This window comes from Haemaphysalis longicornis, unplaced genomic scaffold (genome assembly GCF_048455015.1).
Source record: "Haemaphysalis longicornis isolate Haplotype H1 unplaced genomic scaffold, Haemaphysalis longicornis Haplotype H1 scaffold_8, whole genome shotgun sequence".
Taxonomy (NCBI): Eukaryota; Metazoa; Arthropoda; class Arachnida; order Ixodida; family Ixodidae; genus Haemaphysalis; species Haemaphysalis longicornis.
In genome coordinates, this window is record NW_027526445.1 from 188,025,964 (window position 1) to 188,048,813 (window position 22,850).

A 22,850-nucleotide genomic window follows, 5' to 3' on the forward strand; every position below is an offset into this window, starting at 1 on the left:
CATGTGGTCAAGTGTGTAAAGACACACAATAAGCTGAGCAAATAAAGCAAGAATATAACTAGGAGCAATTATTAACCAGGTATAAAAATCAGTCGTGGCCATCAGAATTAGCTAGGCTCTTTTAAATCCCTTCGTGATGAGGCAAGTTTATTCAAAACCGTTCGTCAAACAAATTGGATCGCTGCATGACGTTCCCCCGAGGCACCTTCCACATTTTTTTATGATTTTAGTCTGGTCATTGAAACAGCTGATACGCAATAATCTGATGGACAGCTGTGAAATCGAAAGTTAGACCAGTTGAACTGCGCACGGTCACCGGCAGACCGTACACGATGGATGGGAACCAACTATTGAGGCAGTTCTTACCTTTTTCACCGAACGGAACGGGAGCGACGCATGCGTGGGAATAATAAAGACCGAACGTCACTGAACCCGAGTTCTTTGTTACATAAAAACACTGTGACGAGGGCAGAAGCGACTCTAGGTGCACCACTTTGCGTGTTCGATAGCGCTGTTGTTCAATCTCACCTGAGTCGTGTTTATTGGCAGCGGTCTTGTTCTTGACGGTCGAGCGGACTGCCTGTTTAGACAGGCCTGTGCTTCTGGCGATGTCAGCCCGTTTTTCCCCATGTTCGACAGCATTAATTATGCTTAATTTACCTGACAGTGAAATCAGCTACCGTGCCTCTGGTGGTGCTGGTCGCACAAAAAAAAAAAAAAAAGAAGCTAGGCCACTTGCACTGGCTTGGCCTGGCTGCGCTGACGACCCAACTGCCAACAATGTTGCCAGACATAACAGCTTTCTTGCCAAACTAAATCAAGAAAAAGGCTATTGGGTGCCGGCCCGCAGAAGTCCGCTATATAAACATTCAGTCGAAACAATTTTCGCCTAAAATTTAGTCTGTTGTAGCCGATAGTCCGCCCTAGCCGGGTCCATTATGAACGGAGTGGACTCCATGTAAAATGCATGGGGACCAGACAAACCAACAGAAATGGTCTGTTGTAATTGGAAGTCTGTTGTTGCAAGATCCGCTGTAACAAGTGTAGAGTGTATTAGCTAACTTATCTGCAGCTGTATTGTTGTGGGCGTGTTTTCTCAGAGCCTCACCATTCCTTTGTTGTCTGTAAAAAGAAACTGTAATAAAGCGATTGATTCATTGACTGATTCATCGATTCACTCATTCATTGATGTGCAGGTGTTCAAGGACGAGTGGGCTTGGAGTCGCGCGGCGCCTTTCCACACTGCCCGGGAACAAGCGCCAGCCCTGGAGAGGCACGAACACTTCGTTGGTGACGGTGGCCCAGCCAAAGTCTGACTCTCAACACGCCCGGTCTCCCCAATGCCTGAAAACTGGGACTGCTGGCAGAGTGTCTGTGATAGCAAAACCTATTCCCTTCTTGTTGATGGACTTGGAGCCAGGAGGCTTGTGTGAAATGGAGCATCCCTCTGGGGGCGACAGTGTTGTAGTGTTTCTGATGCGTATTTCAATGGAAGCGTATGTTGGGATTTGCAGAATTGTGGTTGTCCTTTAACACGGTCTTTGCACTTACCTCTGATCGTACCTACGTCCCTACACGCCTGTTTGTATGGAGAGAGCAGTGGGTGTTTTGTGTGGGCTTGTGGATCTGGTGTTCCTTTGTTTTTGTTTTTTTTGCCAGTATTGAAAGGATTGTGGCATTAAGTCAGAGCATGTGTGTTTCCATCAAGTGTTACCGTCTGTGCCATACTTGACAGCATGCTGATGTCAGAACTTTGAGCTTGTGAATTATTAGGTTGCTGTTGCCAGGTATGCATACAGTATTTGGGTGCAAAGAAACGTAGAATGAAGCTCTAAGGGGCGCTTTTACACAGCACTTGAAGGTCTGCTGTACCCTCTGGCATATTCTGAAGCAAGAGGGTATTGGTGCGGAATTTGTACAGCTGTTTGAGACAATGTACAGATGTAGCAAGGTGCAAACTGTACGTAAGAAGGCTGAAGAGGCACTGAGTCTGTATACGTTCAATGAGGGTTAAAACAGTTAAAACAGGGTTAAAAAGCTCATAGTAACGTGTAAGACTTGAAGGTAGCGAAGCTGTATGCAACCTTCACGACCATTATGAAGGTTTAAGTCCACAATTGCAGCCCATTTGCTGCTTCTTTGCTGCCGCAACGACCTTTACTCCATCACTGTTGCCATGAGTGTGAGCTTCCTTCATTTCTTTAAACAGATATTCATTGGACATCACCTTGGAGGGCGTATGGTATCATGCGTCTTTCTTGTTTCAAGCAAGTGTTACCACGGTTATGGCATACGCTGGAGTCTTTCTCATTTTGAGCAAGGGTTGCCAGATTTCAGCAAGTGCTGTAGTTTTTTTTTTTTTGCCAATTTTTGCCAAGTGGGTATGTTTGGCTTGACAAACATGCACCGGGGACGCTGGGCGGTCGCCGAGAGGCAGGCACACAGGAGCACTAGGCATTTTCTTGTTTTTGTTAACTGCCGAACAATCGCTGCTAGGCCCGCACTCACGTGCGTGCGCTTCGCAATTTCTTGGAATTTTTAACTGCGTACACGAAAAGTTGCGATTTGCTAAACAGCTTCACTGTTAAAACGGATGCCCTCTTTCACAATTGTTGACTCTTTGCATTAAAAGAGTGGAGAGGAAATTAGAAGAGAGTAACATTGGTTTGACTCATTTTACCGAAGCAATGAAAAGCTGGTGTAACCACACATCTTGGGATTGATGCATGCAGACAGCGTGGCATTACCAGCCGATAATGTGGAAGTCTTATAGAAACTAGTGTATCAGGAAATTCCAAGCAAGCGCCCCCCTGTAAGCAAGTTGAGATCACCAGCAGAGCGGGGAGGGGGCACTATCCTAGAACGACACCAAAACTCAAGATGGCGGCAACAAAGATCCCCGGCCTGGAAAAAAAAGCGGAATGCATGTGCATCTAATGTTTCGCCTAAGAATATTAGTCATGGCTCTCAAAACCAGCGGAAGACTCTTCTAAATCAGTTCCAAAGAAAGTTTACAGCATTTTTCTTGTAGTCCACCCCGGTCTCCTGGTGCCCTGGCTCCAACATCTGCCAGTCCACAAGGCAGGTCACCTTCGTGCGAGTGATCCAGTGTATTGCTTATGACACAGAATTACTCGGGTACAGCGGCTCATGCGTCGGCAACAAAACTGAGCACATGCTGCGGCCAAAAGAAACCACAAATGGCGTGTAGAGGTCAGGCCGCCAACCAGAATTGGATTGAATTATAGACTGGCCAGTGTTGCCTGCATGCAATAAATGGGTCTATTCATTTCACCTGCACCGCGTGAACCAGTTCAGGCGGTGCCGCACTTCGCCGTTCGTTTCAGCGGTGCAGCTCGCGGCACCTGAACCGCGCCGTTTGATTCACCGGTGGTGCCGACGGGTGCAGGACGGGTTCACGGCTTTGCCTGCACTCCCTGCCGAGGAGGTGCAGAAGCAGACGAAAAAAGTGCAGGGCTGGTTCCGCCGATGGCGGAACCCACTTTGCACTGCTGTGAACTGGTTCAAGAGGTGCAGGCTGAATCGACTTGGGGTGCAGAGCGAGTGGGGTTGGGGGCATTCCCGGAATGCCGCGGAAATTTGAAATTAGCAGTGGATTTTGAGGGAAGGAGGAACCTTACACTGGTGGAGGCGCTTGCTCGGAATTTTACGGTACACCTTTGGTGAAGAAGCAACACGCCTGGGCGTAAACTTAAGCCCTGGGAAATCATAGGGCCATAATGTTTAACTGTTAAACTAATACTAAAGGATTAATCAATACTGTGCCAATAACTGGACAGTGAGTCATACAGTTAATAAATAAGAATAGTACTTATGTGTCTAAATGAGGGAAATTACTACCAAAACACATGCACATCTTAAAGTGTCACTGAAGTGGATTAGTCAAACTTCTGTTGATGTCTGTATCGCATTGACTGGCTCAAATAAACACTTTTAATCATGTATCATGATACTGAGGCAGTATTTAATTTGTAAAGCCAGAGAGATGAAAAAATACCATGCAACGTCTGTGGCTGCTGCAACAACTACAGTGGTGACACAAAACAAACAGTTTTTGCAATGTGATTAAACGATTGTGCTGCTGAGCGCGAGGACGTGGGTTCAATTCCCGGCCACGGCGGCCATTTTTCTGATGGAGGTGAAAAGCGAAAACGTGCGTGTGTATGAGATTTAGGCGCATGTTAAAGATCCCCAGGTGGTCAAAATTAATCTGGAGCCCTCCACTACGCGCGCCTCATTGCCTGCGTTGCGTTGACGCGTTAAACCCACAAATCAATTAATGTGATTGGACGATGTCCAAGTTTTTGAAGTTTATTATATGCACGTGCGGTTGTGTCAGTGCTATTTTTTCTTTACAAAAAACTTTAGTACTACATATTTGCAACGAGCAGATGGGTCATATTGTAGTTGTGGCTGTTTTTAGAAAGTTGATCACATCAGTCGGCTCTCCCCAACAACACACCTGGCATCTGTTGCATATTCTCGATACCTCGCATATCAGCATGATGTGCTTTACCATGTTGTCTGTTCCTTCTTTAAAAGTTTAGTTCGCATGCCACGCAGTTTTTTTATATAGTGTAGGGGGAGGGGTGCGGACAACGACGGACGTCAACGCGGGTGACATCGTGAGTTACTGAAATGCTCTGCATTTTATAACAACCCACCAAGGAACAAAACTCCAGGGTGAGGCGTCCGGCACGACCTCCGCCCAGCTATAGTGAACTAGAATAGGTATTCTAGTTCACTGTAGCCCAGCCGCATAAGTGGAGCCAAGCCTCGCTTAGCTATGACGTCATCGCGCGCACCACCCCCGCCCGACATCGGAACCACTCTGCCCAGTATTGATCTCTCCATGATATTCACCTAGCCATTGCGGGAGTACTAGCGCGAATTGTTGTCTGGAGTCTTTAGGCCATGTTTCGACCAATCTCGCTGCGTTTACGTGACTTTATTCAGTAGAAAAACCAAATGGAAAGAGCTGTCCTCTTCTGTGCATCCTCCTTACCGATTGGCTATGACGTTTCGTATAACGCTCAAACGAGGTGGCTTGTCCTTCACGTCTAAACACGCACACATTACCGGTTGCACCATAAAGGAGTCAAGGAGAAAAAATACAACTATAAATATCCCGGGCCATCTCCACTAACGTGAAAACTGGTGAGGGGAGAAGCATGCAGTGTATAATTGTATTCTTGGCGCCTTGGCATGTTTGCCCACGGAGATGAAACAGTTGGGGCTAGAAGTATACAGCTTTGCTTGAAGCACGAAGCGTTCTAGCGCGAGGCGCTGGAAAGCGCGTGTCCCGGTGTTTCTCTTAGTTCGCGCGTAGCGCAAGGCTGCAACGAGTGTCCCAATCTTTTGGTACCGTGTCATCTACGACGACTTGAGACGCCGACAGCCGGAGCCCCTGAAGGGCTTCGCCCGTAAAAAACTAGGCTTTAGTACCTCACTCAGCTCCATTTCAGCTATGCAAGACGTTTCGGTAAAGGAAGGAACGCGAAAGATATCGAAAAACATTCAAATTTCGCGCTACAGTGACATGTTGTGCGCAGGAGAGACGTCTTGTGTGCCAGCACTAAACATTTTTATAACGTTTTTATCAGTGTTTTAACCATAGAGATAATATGTTTTAACTGCACGTTAAGATTCAAGTAATGCGATAAATCGGAGGACCCACTACAATTGGCCAGTCATATATTTTAGTGGTGGTTTACGCCGCCAATCGCACAAGCCAAGTACCGTGACGTCACAAAAAAGTTGACGGAAAGTGTCTAGACGTTAAAGATCCCCAGGTGGTCAAAATTAATCCGGAGCCCTCCACTACGGCGCGCCTCATCGCCTGCGTTGCGTCGGCGCGTTAAACCCTACAATCAATCAATCAAAGTGTCTAGAGAGTCTCCACTGCTTCACATGTGTTCTGTATTACCTCCATTATGTGTTTGAAGTTTGCGGTAAAATTAATGCCATTGTTACCAAAAAAAAAAAAGCGGTGTTTTCAATGAACCAAGCTTGTAGTTTGTCTTCATGGCCCCTTTATAGCCTTCGCGGGAAGGAGGGGAGGGTAGTGTGGTAAAGGCGGTAGGGGGCGTGCGCGCGCAGCCAAGTCCAGACTCTAGAGCCACTAAATAAGCTACGGTGACCTGATCTAGTGGCTCTAGCCCAGTCTTCAGTCGCCCACAGATGAAATGCCCGTTGCGCAGTCGAGAGAGTCCCACATTACGGCCCTATTTAGGACCTGATGATGTCCTCCGCCTTCGAGCGGTTCGGGTTGATGTGTTCCACAGCATGCCTACGACGCGGGGATGGGGCACAGACATCCCCATGTTTGTCCGCTGTAATAAAACTCCCGCTCTTCCAAGTTTCATTCAGCTAATTAGCTCGGAGGTATGCTCAAACGCAAATTACAAACAAACACGTGTTTTGTTTCAGCGCCCATCTTCGTATCCTGCTTTCACTATCCCCCGGGACCCAGGAAAGCAGCCCATGCGTTGAAAATTCCCACGCGTTCAAAACTAACCCGAAGTCCTCCACTACGGCGCACCTCATAGCCTTGTTGTAGCTTCGTCATGTAAAATTCCGAAAGTTCGATTTTTTTAAGGAAATTCGCAAAATTTATCAATTATTGAAAGCACCCACGGAGTAAAAACCACCGCTACGACAGTAAAACGCTATCTAGCCGTATTCTTGAATTCGCACAGAAAATAACAACCAAACAAGGACGAGAGAGAAAGCGAGATACTCCGCACCCGTGTCTCGCTCTCCCTGTCGTCCTTGCTTGTCTGTTGTTTGCGCTGCGAATTCAATAATAACCATCATCATCAGCCTGTCTACGCCCACTGCAGGGCAAAGGCCTCTCCCATAGATCTCCAATTATCCCGGTCCTGTGCTAACTGCGACCAATTTATCCCCGCAAACTTCTGGATCTCATCTGCCCATCTAACTGCCTACCGCCCCCTGCCACGCTTGCCTCCTCTAGGGATCCGCTCTGTTACCCTTAATGATCAACGATTATCTCAATTGCCTTCGCATTGCATGCCCTTCCCACGCCAATTTCTTCTTCCTAATTTCTGTTAATATGTCCTTAACATGCATTTGTTCCCTGACCCACTCCGCTCTCTTCTTGTTGCTTAGTGTTACACCTATCATCTTCCGTTCCGTTGCTCGCTGAGTCATCCTCAATTTAAATGGAACCCTTTAAGTGAGCCTCCAATTTTCTGGCTTGTAGGTGAGTACCGGTAAGATGTAGCTCACATACACTTTCTTCTTCATGGGCAATGGTAGGCTGCCATTCATTAGGGCAGCCTACCATTCAAGAACACGGAACACCATCTCTAAAAAAACATCAACGCTGACCAGTAATCTGGTAACTTAAGCTGATTGTGGAGGACCGGCATCAGAGCAATGTACACCTAAACATTGAGGGGGATCTGACCGAGCGCTGCTGAGTTTTCCGAAAGCGTGCAACCAATATGTCGCATAAATACGATTCTTGCAAGTTACCTGGATTGTGGGAACGTCCTGTAGCCCAGGATACCGTAGTACATGTTGGCTGACCGTGCGCTGTCGTCAGCATGCGCTCCAGTGGTCGGGGCCGTTCAGTCGGTCCACCCACTTCGACTAAGTACGGTGATTAGATGCGAGGAATCAGAATTGTTGGCATTTTCAAACCAGATTGTACAGGGTACCGGGCTGGGGGAAGAAGTTGTCGCTGCTGGTGTATTAGGTGAAGTGTATGCCGGGTTAGGAGTTGGTCTGGAGCCGGTGGAGTGTGCCCTCATCAGCGCGGGAAAAGTTCCGGGGATGGGGCGGTGGGAACTGTGTAGACGTTCGTGCCAGTAGCGGCATAAGACGTCCACATAGCTACGGCGTTGGGCACTCCGGGTCTTGGCTGTTTTGTAAACGGCCCGAAGAGTAAGCACTCGGACAGTGGCATGCGACGCGTCATTTCCGTCGAAAGACTAGTCTCCAGGAGTCCAGGTTAGGTGTTGGGGAGATGCAGTGAGTTTTTTGAAGATCTTGAGGGCGAGCGGTGACATACTGACGAACAGGTAGTTGCGACATGTGAACTGCGGGTCTGCGATGATTGTACCGCGACTGCGTGAATGATTTTTCGGGGCAGCTGGGATCGTTTGTGTAACACGTCGGGCATTTCGATGCTGGTTTCTTGGTCAGGTGTGTCGACTTGTTTTCTTTTTCGGTTACTTTGTTCTAAAGTGATGCGTGATTCCTGAGATAAAAGCTACACTAGTTTTGGCGGATCTGGAAAAGACGCGTTATTGCTGGTCTTGTTTGGGTGTCACTAAATACCTGTGGTGCTTTGGGGTGTCTCGTGTAAAGTGTGCGGGTTTGAGGAGTGTGGCTGAGAAACACGTTCAGGATAAATTATATTGCCAGAAGCACACCTTCTTAACCTTTCCAGTGAAGGCAAAGCTGGCAATACGCCTTGCAGGGTGGCACAGCCTTCCACGGGTGCAATTTATACCTTTTGAAAAACCAACAAAAAAGAACAAGAACACCCCGACGAGGATGGGATTCGAACCCACGCGGGCAGAGCCCAATGGATTAGCAGTCCATCGCCTTAACCTCTCGGCCACCTCGTCCCGATGAGCATAGTTGCTCCTGGCAGGGCGCCAGTCACGTATTTTCGCATCGTTTCCATTTTGAACGTCACACCACGAGTACTTTCGAGATAAATTATGCTGTCACGTACGAAGTCGAGACCGATTCAAGGTCATGGTCTTTTCTTAAGTGCATTGCAGCCAAATTTTGGTTCGCTAAAACTACAAGGTCAAAGCAGCTGAAGTTTTTAATGAATGAATGAAAATGTATATAAATATGCCACCACGTCCTCGTCTCGTAAACTTAAACGGTCTACGTTTAATCAAGTCCCGACACCAACTGGCCCGACACCGGCTTTACTGTAGCTAAGGCCTTAGCTACGCCGCTGCAGCTACTGCTTTTCGTCGATTTGGAAGTTGCGCCAGATGCCAATCTAAAGGCCCCGCATTGCCACCGAAAATGGTACCTGGCCAACCGGCAGTCACCTTATGGTGTGTATTCGCATGAACGCAGAGATTCGGGCGGAGGCTAACGCCGCAGGCATCACATGGATGCTCCGCCTACGGAGGTAATGGTGCTCGCTACAAAGCATGGGTCGGATGAATTTCTTCCGAAGCAAGCCCGAGTTTCAAACCTCTATGGTGTTGGCAGGGACAGCGATTTAACTTGTGATATAGCCTCAAGCGGGTACGATATATGGGGCATTTTTCGTCAACATTAGCCAGATCCACAAACCGAAACTAAGTCCGCTAAAGTTGCAGTGTCAAGAAAAAGTCGGCGGCGTTCCCCTGAAAAAAGGCGGTGAGAAAATAGGTGAGATAACGCCCTGAGACGTGCACGCAGATCGTAGTTCGTATGGAAAACGAGCCAGATTCTGCTATTTCACGGATCAAAATGCGAAATCCATTTGCCGAATGGGAGTTTGCTTTTGGCTTGGCTGTTCGGACTGTTTCGTGGGCGTTTTCAGGAGTTTTAGTTTTTTTTCTTTGCCGTTCGGAGCCGGCCTATTATCAATTCAGACGTCGATTAGGAGATCGGCGAAATATCTGTCGCCAGGCGTGGACGACAAAGTGAATGGAAGAAGAAGTGAACGAAATAAAACGGAGAGATGTGAAACAGTCATTTCATCTCGTCTCCCCCTTCCCTACGGAGTAACTCTGGTTATATTTATTTTTTACTCCCATATTTACCTTTTTAGTACACAGCTAAATAGCCGCCGCTTACAAGCACTGGCAAATCTCTCCCCCTCCCCCTCTGAGGGTACGAATCACTGTATGAAGGTGAAGAAGAAGACATGAGCGGCCTTCTTGTGAAGCGTTTTTGAAATTTGTGGCAAGGCAACGAGGAGCTTGCTTATTTCGTGAGTGCCTTCAGGCGTTCCCAAAAAAGTTATCCTGTGGAAGAATTCGAAAAGAGCTGCTAATGGCCTCAGGAGGACTCAGCTCCTTATCATGTATAGTTGTACTATTCTTAAAGCCCTGTTGCATATGTTTAATGCCTTTTCCGCCTAAACTCCATCTCACCATTCTGAAAGTCAATTTAAATAATGTTTTCTTAAGAATACCGCACCAATTTGAGGGTGTCAATTCAATAAATGTCAAATGCAAACTTACCATCCCAATATTGGTCGAATTCACCGCATAATTTTTTAGTACCTGTGGCCATAAACTTCCCCTAGATGACATGTAAAACATATTAATACTTTGACAGCGTTGCATTCGGGTGCGGTAACAAGCTTCCGTTTTTTCCCTCAAATTCGCTTTAGGTGGATTTGGTTCATTTCGAAAAAAAAAAACCCGCCTCATATGTAGCCGAAGTCCCCAGTGCAAACTGTGCAGCCTCCCGCATGCAACCGGAAGCAAAGACTGCCCTAAGAGACTCATACCTGCACCCGCAGTCTCCAAGCCTCGCCCCACCCACTCGGGACAAACCGCTCCTCCAGCATCGGACGTCGACCCCCGACAGGTGAGCTGGTCAGCCGTTGTCTCGCGCTCACCTGCTGCTCACTCCTTCCCTCCTCTCCCCACGCGCCCTGCACCAGCTTCTCAAGCCACACTTCCACCGGCCCCGACCGCAATATAACAACTTCTAGCCGAAATAAAAGAGCAAAACGCCGCCATGCTCCAGCGTATTGAAGCTCTCGAAAACGCTAACCGCCTCTCCCAGCAAGCCCCGAAAACGCTACCTCCCCCAGAGGCTGCCTCCCTACCCCCACCCCCACCCGCCCTTTCTGTCGTACCAGCCGACGTCCTCATTGACGAAAAGATTCGCACGCAAATCATGCTCCTTGTCGAAAAACAGATCACCGGTGCCTTGGCTGCTCTCAACAAAACCATTACCGACACTGCGCAGACTCTGCTTCGGCTCACTGACTCCCTCACCCAGCGCATGACCGCCCTAGAACAGGCTAGCCCATCCAACCTTACCCAGGCTATTCTGCAGCGCCTTAACGCCTTCGAAGGCGACAGGACTCCTCAACCGAAGAAGCCGAAGACCAGATAGCCGCCGCCAGCCCCTTCCCGTCCGATAATGACTGACCCCTCCGCGATTATCGTCTATCAATGGAACTGCCGGTCATATGACAGCAAAAAAGCCCAGCTTGGTCATTACATATGCCAATCTCCCCCGGACGTTATTGCCCTCCAGGAAACCGATACGCCAACCCCAACGCTTCGTGGCTTCGAATGTTTCACCCAGGATCCCTCTCATCATCCTGCAGTGTTCGTCTCTAAAACGGCCACGGCGCAGCAGCATGATATCCCTTCATCCATTAACCACACTTTCGTCGAGATTCTCCCAACTCACCCGTGTCAACACAGCCTCCTTATCCTCAACGTGTACAGTCCCCCCTCCTCCTGTAGGCTACACAAAAAGCCGGCTCTAACCCTCTTCTCCTGCTTGGGGATTTCAACGCCCCCCACCACTCTAGGGGTTATAACCAAGCCACAAGGAAAGACACTGCCCTCCTTCACACAACGCAGCACCACGCATTCACGCTGTGCAACGACTTGTGTTTCACGCGACACCAACCCGGACCTGACTTTCGCTCGCGGAATGCCCCATACCTCGAATGGCAGAGACTACCGGATACGTTGGGGAGTGACCATCACATTCTGGTGCTCACTATTCGCCGCCTTTCTCTCAAGCATAAAATCGGTCACGCTACTTTCACCGATTGGTCCTCGTTCAGCAAGGATCCCACCTCCCTGCCAGATGACATCACGGACCTCGAAGAATGGACATCGCAGCTTCTGTCCCTGGTTCAGAAGTACACAACAGTTATCCCCCTCACTGCAGCCAATCCCTCTGTGGAGAGAGAGAGAACAGGACTTTATTTCATTTGTCCGGCGCGCAGGTGCGGATCAGGCCACTCAGGGCTTCACCGCACCCTATCTGTGTAACCTGTCCGGTTACGTGGACCTCGGGTGTGAGCCTGTGGCCCGGTCCCGGCTACTAGGCGGGACCGCTCCCGTTGGAGGGCCCCCCGTTCGCTCTTGCCGGGCCAGGGCGTTCCCGAGCCGCTGGACGGCGAGCAGCTGCACCGACGGGTCCGGCGAGCTGATGTGATTGACTACCTCCGGAGGCAGTGAGTCCGGCTCAGCACTGTTCGGCGTCACATCACAACCCCACATGATGTGGGCAAGCGTTGCGGGTCCATTCGCGCACACACTGCACCGATCACTTATGTAGAAGTCTGGGCACACATGCCGAGCGAGGGCCGGCGTCAAAACCGTACGAGTTTGTAATTGGCGTAGGAGGACACCCTCACGTCTGCTTAGCCTCGGGTGAGGCGGGGGCAGCGTCCGGCGTTCTTCTCTGTACCACAGCAAGATGTCGCCGTAGGCAGTCAGTGGTTCCGTTTGGAGGTCGACACCTTCCGCAGTCGGTGTGCAGGGGGGCGCCGCACGGTGCGCGAGCTCGCGTGCGACGGCGTCTGCCCTCTCGTTACGGTTGGCCGTGCCTCCGGCGATGGGTCCGACGTGGGCCGGGAACCATCTGATGGTGGTCGCTGTGGACTTCTGTACGGGGAGCAGGCGGGCCGCCGTTTCCCCAATGTCGTTTTTGGCAAAGTTGGCGACGGCCGACCGGGAGTCGCTCAGTATAGTCGTGGTATTGTGGTCGCTTCGCAGCGCCAGTGCGATGGCGGCTTCTTCTGCCTGCTCCGCATTGGGTGCGCGGAGACTGCAGGCGTTCGCTGTGCTTCCATCTGTGGCGCGGATCACGACGGCCACGAAGGTGCGAGGTTTGTCCGGAATCTGGGCGACGTCCACGTACACCGCTGTGTTATCTGTGTCGTATGTTTCCGCGAGCGTGCGGGCTCTGGCTTGCCTTCGCTCCTTGTTGCGGTCGGGGTGGACGTTGCGCGGGAGCGGTGAGACCACCAGCTGTCTGGCGATGGCAATGGGAATTTTCCTTCTGTGTTCTTCAGTGTCTTCCTCGAGCGGTGGGCGGAGGCCGACTCGCTGTAGGATCTGGTGGCCCGTTCTCGTGGTTCCGAGGCGGACGAGCTGTGCGGTGCGCTGGGCTTCGCATACCTCTTCCAGGGTATTGTGTACGCCGAGGGATGCCAGGGCCCGATTGCTCGTGCATGACAGGAGTCCCAGAGCGGTCCTGGCTGATTTGCGTATGGCTGCATTAATTTTGTCCCGCTCGTGCTGCAGCCATCGGTGAAATGCGCCGACGTACGAGACGTGGCTCATCACGAACGACTGCAGCAGTCGCAAGAGATTGGGCTCCCGCATGCCTTCGCGGCGGGTGGAGACCCGCTTGATTAGACGGGTCGCAATGCCCATCTTCGTTATCAACTTGTCCAGGGCCGTGTGGTTGGTGTTGCCCGAATCTATGTGGAGGCCGAGCACTCGGAGGTTGCTGACGTGTGGTATTGTCATGCCGTCCTCGGTGCGGAGGGTGATGTTGCGAGCTTCTCTCTCGGCTATTTTCTTTCGGTGTCCAGGAGGCGGTAGTATGAGCAGTTCCGATTTCTGCGGGGAGCAGCGGAGACCCGTGTTCTTCAGGCAGTCCTCGACTTCGTAGATCGCTTCCTGCAGTGCTTCTTCAATGTGCCCGTTGGTGCCGCCGGTCACCCAGAGGGTGATGTCGTCGGCGTATATCGTGTGATGGACGTTCGGCAGTCGGGCAAGGCGTTCGGCTACCGGGATCATGACGATGTTGAAGAGGAAGGGGGAAATGACGGACCCCTGTGGCGTGCCGACGCTTCCCAGCTCCCTCTCGTCCAGTTGCAGATGGCCGACATGGATGCGTGCCGTTCGGTGAGACAGGAATGCCCGGATGTAGTTGTATGTCCGCTCTCCCAGCCCTAGTCGGTTGACCTGTGCCAGGATAGCGGAGTGAAGCACGTTATCAAATGCGCTTTTGAGGTCGAGGCCGAGCACTGCCCTGCAGTCGGTTCTGCTGGGGGACTCGAGCAAGTCGTGTTGTAGGAGGAGCATGGCATCCTGCGTATTTAGTTTCGCTCGGAAGCCAAGCATCGTGTCCGGGTAGATGTTGTGATCTTCAAGGTAGCTCTGCCAGCGGTTGTTAAGGACATGCTCGAGCACCTTACCCGCGCACGATGTCAGAGAGATTGGGCGCAGGTTTTCGATGCCAGGCGGCTTGTTGGGCTTCGGTATTAGTATTGTTCGGGCAGTCCTCCATTGTTTGGGTAGCGAGCCCGAGCGCCAGCAGTCGTTGTAGTATCTGGTAAGGGCCGTTATGGCAGTACTATTTAGGTTCCGGAGAGCCTTGTTGTGGATTTGGTCTGGCCCGGCCGCCGACTTGCAGTTGAGTTCTTGTACTGCGCGGCGGACCTCCCACTCCTCTATGTCGCCGTCTAGCTCGGGGTTGGCCGTCCCCCGATAGTTCGGGTGCTCGACGCTCGGGGTGATGGGCAGGTATCGGTCGTTTAGGCGTTTACGGATCTCCTCTGTGCCTAGGGTCTTGGACGCCGTGTGTAAAATCTGATACAGCCGGTGTTGTTGGTACGATTTGCTCTGTGTCTCATCTCTGAGGTGGCGGAGCAGCTTCCACGTTCGGCTCGCGTGGAGTTGACCGTCTGCCTCATTGCAAATTGCGTGCCATTGTTGGGTGCAGAGCTGCCGGCTGTATTGTTCAATCTCGCGGCCGAGGCGGGCGATCCGTTTGCGTAAGTTACGATTGTGTCGGCACTTTTTCCACCTCCGTTGTAGGGATCGGCGTGCCTCTATCATGTGTGCTAGTCGAGGGTCCATGCTTGGTATGGAGTCATCCGTCACAATCTCTGTGGTAACACGCTTTGCGGCGTCTACCAGGCACTCCGTCCACCGTTCGATGTCGTCGATGGTCGGCGGGACGTCTTGCTGACGAAAGGCGTGCCAGTCTATCATCTTGTGAGTACGTTTAGCCACGGATGCTCCCGTTACTCGAAGGGGGATCTCGACTTCAATGATGTAGTGGTCGCTGCCAAGGTTGTGGCCCGTGTTTTTCCAGCTCGCCGCTCTGTCGTCTGGCAGATGGACGAAGGCGAGGTCGGGGGTGGTATCTCGGGCTGTCGAGGTGCCGATGCGGGACGGTTGTTGTGGATCGGTGATGAGCGTGAATTCGGCTTCTCCGGCTTCTTCAAGTAGGTTCCTACCCTTGGCCGTGGTAAGCCCGTACCCAAGCTCCTTCCCTCTGTGGACGCCCATCTCGCACATTTGTGGGCAGCCCGACGAGGCTTAGCTAGTAAACCGCTGGCAAACGCGCAAGCACAATCGCTCGCTAAAGCGCAGCATCGCTCAAGTCACCCAGCATGCCGCGGAATACGCTCGAACCTTACAAACCCAAAATTGGCGCTCATTCTGCGACGAGCTGTAGGGTACGCTTACCACCAAGCGTGCGTGGCGTATTCTGAGACATCTGCTGGGCTCAAAACACCGCAAGACTGCCACGTATCACCACATTCAACGTGTGATTCATAACTACCCCCATCCCCCTGCCCACCTTCTAGACACCCTATGCACGAAGTTTTTTGGTCCCCCGCAAACCCCGCCACCTCCTCCATCTAACGACTACATGGGTACACCGAACCCTGCGCTTGATGCCCCCTTCTCGATTCAAGATTTGAAGCAGGCCCTCGCCCGCATCACGCGCAATACCACCCCTGGAAAAGATCGAGTAACCAACAAGACCTTACGAAATCTCGATGAAGACACCCTCAACTCCCTCTTTGCCCTCTTCAACAAGCACTGGGCAGCCGGCACCCTTCCTCCTCAGTGGCGCCACGCCGACATCACCCTCATCCCGAAGCCGCACAAACTAATCTCCATTGACAACCTTCGCCCTATTTCCCTCATATCATGCCTGGGTAAACTCTTCGAGCACCTCGTTCACTCCCGATTTACGGCATTCCTGGAGGACAATGACTGCTATCCTCATGCCCTGTTTCGATTTCGAGCACACCTGTCTACCCAAGATGTGCTTCTACAACTTAAAGGAGCCATGAAGAGAAAATAGAACTTCTTGTAATTTGAAAGAACTAGGATTCAGTATCTCACTCAGCTCCATTACAACCCCAAAAGATGTTTTTTAACGAAAAAAAAGCAAGAAGTATTAAAAACTTTCAAATTTTGCGCCACAGTGACGTGTTATGAGCAAGAATGACGTCATACGGGCGAACAATAAAACATAATTTTCAGTGCGTTAACTTCACATTAGCATTCAAGTGATGCGGTCAAATGGAACTAGAGGCCCCATTACAGACGTCCAGTCATGTGTCGTCGCGACAGGTCAGTTAGGCGGCCGCCAATCGCACAAACAAGGTTCCGTGACGTCATAGAAAAGTTGCGGGAAATTGGCTAGGGGGTCGCGACTGCTTCACACGTTTTCTTTAATATCTCCGTTATTTGTTCGAAGATTGCGATGATATTGGTATCACTGTTATCGGGACTAAGCAGTCTTTCAAATAAACCCAACTTGTACTTTGTCTTCATGGCTCCTTTAAAGAGCAAATTATCGAAAATTTCAGCAAAAGGCACCCCAGTTCCATACTTGCACTAGATGTACAAGGATCATTTCATAATGTCACGCATGCAGCAATACTCCAAGGACTCCAAGCAACCAATTGCGGGAAGCCACATACAACTTCGTCCGGGCCTTTCTCAAGAACCGCACCGCAACGATCCGTATTGGCCCCCTCCAGTCTGACCCTTTCGCGACTCCGCCGAAAGGAACACCACAGGGTTCTGTAATCTCCCCACTTCTTTTTAACATAGCCCCTCTTGAGCTCCCAGCCCAGCTTTCTGCCATCCCCAACCTTCAGCACGCTTTCTACGCGGATGACCTCACGAGGCTGGACTAACACAGGATCCCCCGGAGATCAACAAGACATTCTCCAGCAAGCCGTTGATTGCACACTCAGGTGCCTGCAACAGCGTGGTCTGACATGTGCACCACGTAAATCCGCACTCCTCGTTCTTCGAGCCCGCACCCGAGGCCGACCTCCAAACCCCACTCCGGACCCGTCAGTCACGATCGATTCTACGCCCGTTCCCCAAGTGCAGATGGCTCTAGGGCGGCGATTCTCCCACAACTTCATGTAACAGTCACCTAGCTCACACATATCAGAAAAATCTGCACCCAGCGCCATGGCCTAAAAGAACCATGCACCTGCCGTCTTGTTCAAGCCCTACTGGTCAGCCGCATTACATATGGTATTCCCTACGTCAACCTCAAACCAAAGGAACATGCCAAATTAGACGCCCTTATCAGGAAATCGTACAAAATCACCCTCGGCCTCCCTGCCTTCACGCCTACTGCCCACCTTCTGCAATTAGGTATCCACAATTCCCTTTCTGAGCTCCTCGAAGCACAGCGGGTCCAGCAACTCACTCGCCCTGCCCTCACCCCTACGAGCCGCACGGTACTGCATAAGCTAGGCTACCCCACTCCTCTGCCTTTAGACACCCCCCAGCGTATCCCTCCGTCACTCCGCGCTCATATCTTCGTGTCTCCTGTCCCCAAATACATGCACCCTTCCTTCAATCAAAGCAGAAGACAGGCCCGCGTCACCCGCCTCCGAGCCGAATACCACAACAAACCGGACACCCGATACACGGACGTCGCTCCGTATACATCCCGCCCTGCTCACGCACTGGTTGTCGTCGACTCCAAATCTGTCAATGTTACCTCCCTCAGCATTCTCCACGCAAGCACCACGACGGCTGAAGAGACGTCTCTAGCAGCGACCACGGCTTCCTCTAACTACGCGGCAATCCACAGATTCGCAACAGGCTTGCCGCAACTTCCTGTCTTCCTGTTTTGCTCATTGTTCTTGGTCATGCCTTCTGCCTCTCTCTTGGCAAAGCACGGTCGACGAAAGTCGGCCTCAGCCAACCACATTGCCGTGTGGAGGCCTTGCGACGCGCCAAATGCCTTAGGGACGTTACCACAGGGCATGCGGTCCTTGTTGAACATATATCCGTTGGTCATTAAGGGTAACAGTGTGGATCCCTAGAGAAGGCAAGCGTGGCAGGGGGCGGCAGAAAGTTAGGTGGGCAGGTGAGATCAGGAAGTCTGCGGGGATAAATTGGTCGCAGTTAGCACAGGACCGGGGTAATTGGAGATAAATGGGAGAGGCCTTTGCCCTGCACTGGGCGTAGATAGGCTGATGATGATTATGCATGGTGAAGTGTACTGACAAAGAAAAAAAATAGGCGGGAATGGGCAAGAACGCGGCGGAAGGAGACCACCGACGACGATCGGGCCGCGTCACCCAGCGGAAGTGCGACGCCCGTCGGGACCCCGAATACCACGAGGCGGAAGTCTCGAGATGTCTGTGCGGCTACTATTCCCCTAAAAACTTCACAGGCGCGACGGCGCGCTTTGAGCGGGCGGTTATGGCCGAGCGGTTCGGCGTCGAGCGTGCGGTTGGGATCATTTGTGGTTTCCCGGGGTCCTCAGTACAGCTGGTGCAGGGTTGTTCCCGTTTTTATTTAGGTTGCTTTTATTTTTGTAGGGAACATTGATTTTTTTTTCATGTTTTTCCTGTTACCATGGTAATCCGCGAACATCTTCGCTGGTAATCCACTGTCACAGCATGAAATGGCGCTGAATTTTCCCCCGTGCGTCTGACAGAATAAGCAGCGTATACACTGGATCGGTTATTGGGTATCTTATCGTTGCATCTTCTGTACAACGCATTTACGCGGCCGGCCTGTTTTTTTGCGAGGGAAAACAGCCTGACTCGAACAGAAGTTGAAAACGCCAGTAAAAATACGTGGAAGTAAATCTGGGATGTACTTTACGGGTTAAGTTGGGAAGCTATCTATAGCTTTAGCCACTATGGTATTTAAAATACGAAGTATATTTGCCGCTTCAGTTTCACTGACATGTTAAACAAAAAGAGAGCTGGTGTTATGCGCAACTTCGTCAGGGTCATTGTGTACTAGAGATGAACACAAAACAATAACAAAGTATTGATTAAACTTCACTCCATTTCCATTTCTGGTTATTTACTTCAAAACATTGATTGGTACAAGCGTGAAAATTTTATCTGCGCCCTATAGAAACCATGATAAAACCGGGCCCACGCAGCTAACGTGCTATTTTAACATTGCAAGCACATGTACATAATTACTCTAAAGAGAAACAATACAATGATAACAAGCACCATATATAATGTGCAAATTACACGGTTTGTAACAGGCGAAGACACAAACAACATGTCGTCAATAAACTAAACACAATACGCGCCGGAATTCTTCACACAAGAAATTGACAAGTCGGGGTGCATAATTTTTCGAACCTGTTGTGTTGGCTCCCATATCCGTTGGAAAGAGCGCAGGACAGGACGTTCTCGACGTACAGGCCAATCCCCGTCGGAATCATCATCAACGGGAGGAGGAGCAGTGAACGCTGAAAGAGAGCATGTTAAGGGCGAGCCAAAAACATGGGGGGCATTATCATTATTATTATTGTTATAATAATAATCACCATCATTATCATTGCGTCTGTTTGTGTATACAACGTAAATCCTCATGTCACACGGTTTCCGCGGAGCAGTGTTCTCGATTATACTTCCCTGCCATGTTAATTTTTACTACGCGAACGAATATCGCCAAGAATAGCTGTGATAACACTCGAAACCCCGACAGATTTTCACTTATGTGTGTGCAAAAAATATATTATTGAGAAATGATGTCGGCACATTTACTTGCGCGAGTGCATCAATCAGTACATCTAACCCTCAACAAAAATTGTGCTTGTGTGCCAAGGAAACGATTTTTAATACATTCTAATATATGTCCACGGAAGCGTTAACAGAGAACTGATTTCGACTAGCAAGATCGAAAATAATTCAGATAACCAGAATATTTATCAGCAAGCCCCCTGGAGGATAGTAAAGGACAGATATTTTCTAGAAAGAAAGCAACAACATCGCATTTATTGGTACATCTTAAAAGTAGCATAGTAGCTCGAAAATAAATTACATTGTTTATAAAATGGTTTTTCCGCAGCCGCGGTATATAGAAAACATTAGAAAGGGTCTAGAGTTCGTAAACATTATTCCTATCAGTTGGCCAGGTTGCCGGGACGACGAAAGATTGCTTGATTTCTTCACAGGGCGGCAGGCGCTGCGGTGTGCGGGCAGTCGGGCTCAGACCGTATGGCGTACTGTAGGGACGGCTTGAGGAGCAGAACGGCGTGCTCGAGGCCGACCACGAACAGCACGAACTCCATGTCCGTGAACAGGCGGGTCAGTGTGTTCAGCGAGTCCGGGTTCTGGACACGGAGGAGCGCGATGTTGGCAGGCACCGCGAGGAACCCTATGGCCCGGAAGGTGGGCTCCCATATGTCGATCCCCTCGAAGCGGACTTTGAGCGGCCTCTGGAAAACCACGGTGAGCTTGTAGCCAACGATGAGCATCTCAAGCAGGTTTCCGAAGAACGCGATTAGGGGAGCGAGTGGGACCACGGGCCCGAAAAGGAACACGAACGCGAACTGCGAGAACATCCACGTAGGTGCTCTTGTACCTGGTCATGTCGGCCTCGCTCAGGACGGAGTGGACACCTGGCAGGTAGCTAGTATCGCGCCGTATCATGTTACGGACCACGCCGCTGAAGTGGCGCACCGCGCGGGGCATGGCTACCTCTGTCAGGTTGTCCTTGGTGAAGGCCAGCACGAGCAGGATGTAGACCTGCTTGCGCAGCAGCGGCACGTCCTGGAGGTAGAAGGCGCTGTAGAAGAGGCTGCCGAACCGGCCGAAGAAGTCGAACACGATCAGTTTTCCGGTGAGGTACTGGAGGTACTTCGCCTGCGTCCGGTGGTTCTCCCAGTCGGTTAGCCGCCGGATCAGAGAGCGGTACACGTCGGAGAAGGCCATGCCGACCAGCGTGTTCACCACGCCCGGGACCACGCGGATCGCAGCGTCGGCCATGGTCTGGCTCGGGAAGGCCGCGGACACGTACGCCTCGAGCGTCAAGTACTCGTACTGCTGCAGCACGCCAAGGAACACGCAGAGCAGGGCGACCGCCTGCGAGACGATCACTCGAAACGCCCGCTGCACGAGCTTGTTCTCGTCGAAGGCGAAGAGCAGACGGTTCTGGTGCGGCCGCTGGACTTCGTGCAGGCCCCAGAAGCACGCCAAATGGTCGACCCGCTTTCGCCACACCTCCAGGATGACAGTGTTCCAGAGGAGGTTGAAGAGCACGCCCACGATGCGCCACTTGAGCGAGCCCATGTGCCTCGCCACCAAAACTCCCACTGTCATGGGCACCATGAGCGACCAAGTGTAGAAGCTGAGGAAGGCGTAGTAGAGGGCGTATGCCGAAGTAGACCTTGATCATGTGCACGGGTATGGTGAGGTGCGAAAGCCACTGGCGCCGAATGCTGCTGAGCATCTCGTAGTCGTGTGGCGGGAACATGGCCACCACCACACCGGCCTTCTGGCACACGGCGAACACGCTCTGGCCCGGGTGCACGAGCACGCAGTGCCGGTCCACGCCGGCGACCTGGGTGAGCTGCGAGGCACGGATGTCGTCCATAATGCTCTGCACGATTTCCTGGCGCTCGGAGAGCGGAAACAGCTCCTGTGGACTGTTCTCCTCGCCAGTACCGAAGTCCCGCCACTGCTCCGTCACGAACCGCTTCTCGTAGCCGGATCGGTGAAGCTTGTGCAGGCCAACCCTTTCGGCGGCCGCCGGTGCCTGTTCCACGGGCAGTCTGACCAGAAGGAGCCACCATGTCCCCCTGCGTACGCTCATGCTCTCCACGGTTAGCGCTTCGGCGCGCAGCAGTTGGGCCAGCCACTGGGCCGTGGTCTCGGTACCCCGCACAAGGACGGCGAACTCGATGGGAGGCAAGCCATCCGCGGCAGGGGCCGCCGCGGGTTCCGGGGTACCGAAGGCCGGCATGGCTCTGACCAGACTTCTTCTTCTACTGCCTTGTTACGCTGTCGCGCGCTCTCTCGCGCGTGGGGAATAATCATGGTAACAGCAACATGCCCATTCGATTGGTGGATGTGTTGGTGGCCCATAAAAAGAGCCCATACCCACTCAGGGAGATTGGCAAAGAATACATTTTTTTAAAAATGAAAATGAACCAGATAGGGCAAAATGGTAGGGCAGAAGAAATGATTTATTATGTAGATTCAAGGGAGATAGGGAAAAAGAAAGAAAGAGGGATGAGAGAACAAAACAAAAGTCAGACTGCCCGGAATTGTTTTGGCATGGCAGAAGAGCCGTCTCCGAAATGAATGAATGGATGGCGTGACAAACATCCCTATGGAAGTAATCTAGCTTTGTGCCCCCAAAAAATAAAAACACTGGGGGAGTCAATGGCAGTCAAAGGTGTCGCCGGGGAGTCTGCAGCAACCTTCTTCAATAATTAGAAAATCGGCGGCAAGAACAGAATAAATTTTCATCAGATTCAATTTCGTGACAAAAGCGGTACAAGGGTGAGGTTGTCTGATCTGCCCGATATAGGTATTAATTTAGTGGGGGGACACCATAGCGAAAAGAGGTAAGCGATACTTTGAACGAGCGAGTTTGACAGGCACTTCTTTTCGAGCGGAACTGGAGGTGTTCAATTTCAGAGGAAGTGTACAGCCCGTGATCATAGGCGTCGTGCTCCAACACGTATTGGTGCTCCAACGGGCTAGCAACACGCAAGCGGACGGGGGAAGCACCTCTACAATCGGTAAACCTAATGCCATTTTTGTTAACATATTAGCGGCTTCCTTAAGGGCTAATCCACAGTGGCGAGGAAGCCAGAAAGCCTAATTTCCCGTGCATGAGTGCGGACGCAGGAATAAAAAT

The 22,850-nt window shown here is 51.2% G+C and overlaps 1 protein-coding gene, 1 non-coding gene and 1 pseudogene across 3 annotated transcripts in view; 1 reads left to right on the forward strand and 2 right to left on the reverse strand.

The window, feature by feature from the left end:
- The window catches only part of LOC144149616 (zinc transporter 6-like), a 32,169-nt gene extending 28,198 nt beyond the window's left edge, over nucleotides 1-3,971 (forward strand). For both annotated transcript variants that reach the window (XM_077681260.1, XM_077681259.1), the window contains one exon: nucleotides 1,197-3,971. In XM_077681260.1, coding sequence (XP_077537386.1) covers nucleotides 1,197-1,316 — 120 coding nt within the window. In that variant the 3' untranslated portion in view covers nucleotides 1,317-3,971. The remainder of the gene's footprint in view (nucleotides 1-1,196) is intronic.
- Nucleotides 3,972-8,539: 4,568 nt separating this feature from the next.
- On the reverse strand, nucleotides 8,540-8,621 carry Trnas-gcu (transfer RNA serine (anticodon GCU)). Its single transcript has one exon. It is a non-coding gene; the product is annotated as a tRNA-Ser (tRNA).
- An 11,530-nt stretch (nucleotides 8,622-20,151) lies between these two features.
- Nucleotides 20,152-21,947, reverse strand: LOC144148627 (anoctamin-10-like; annotated as a pseudogene).
- Between the last annotated feature and the right edge of the window lie 903 nt (nucleotides 21,948-22,850).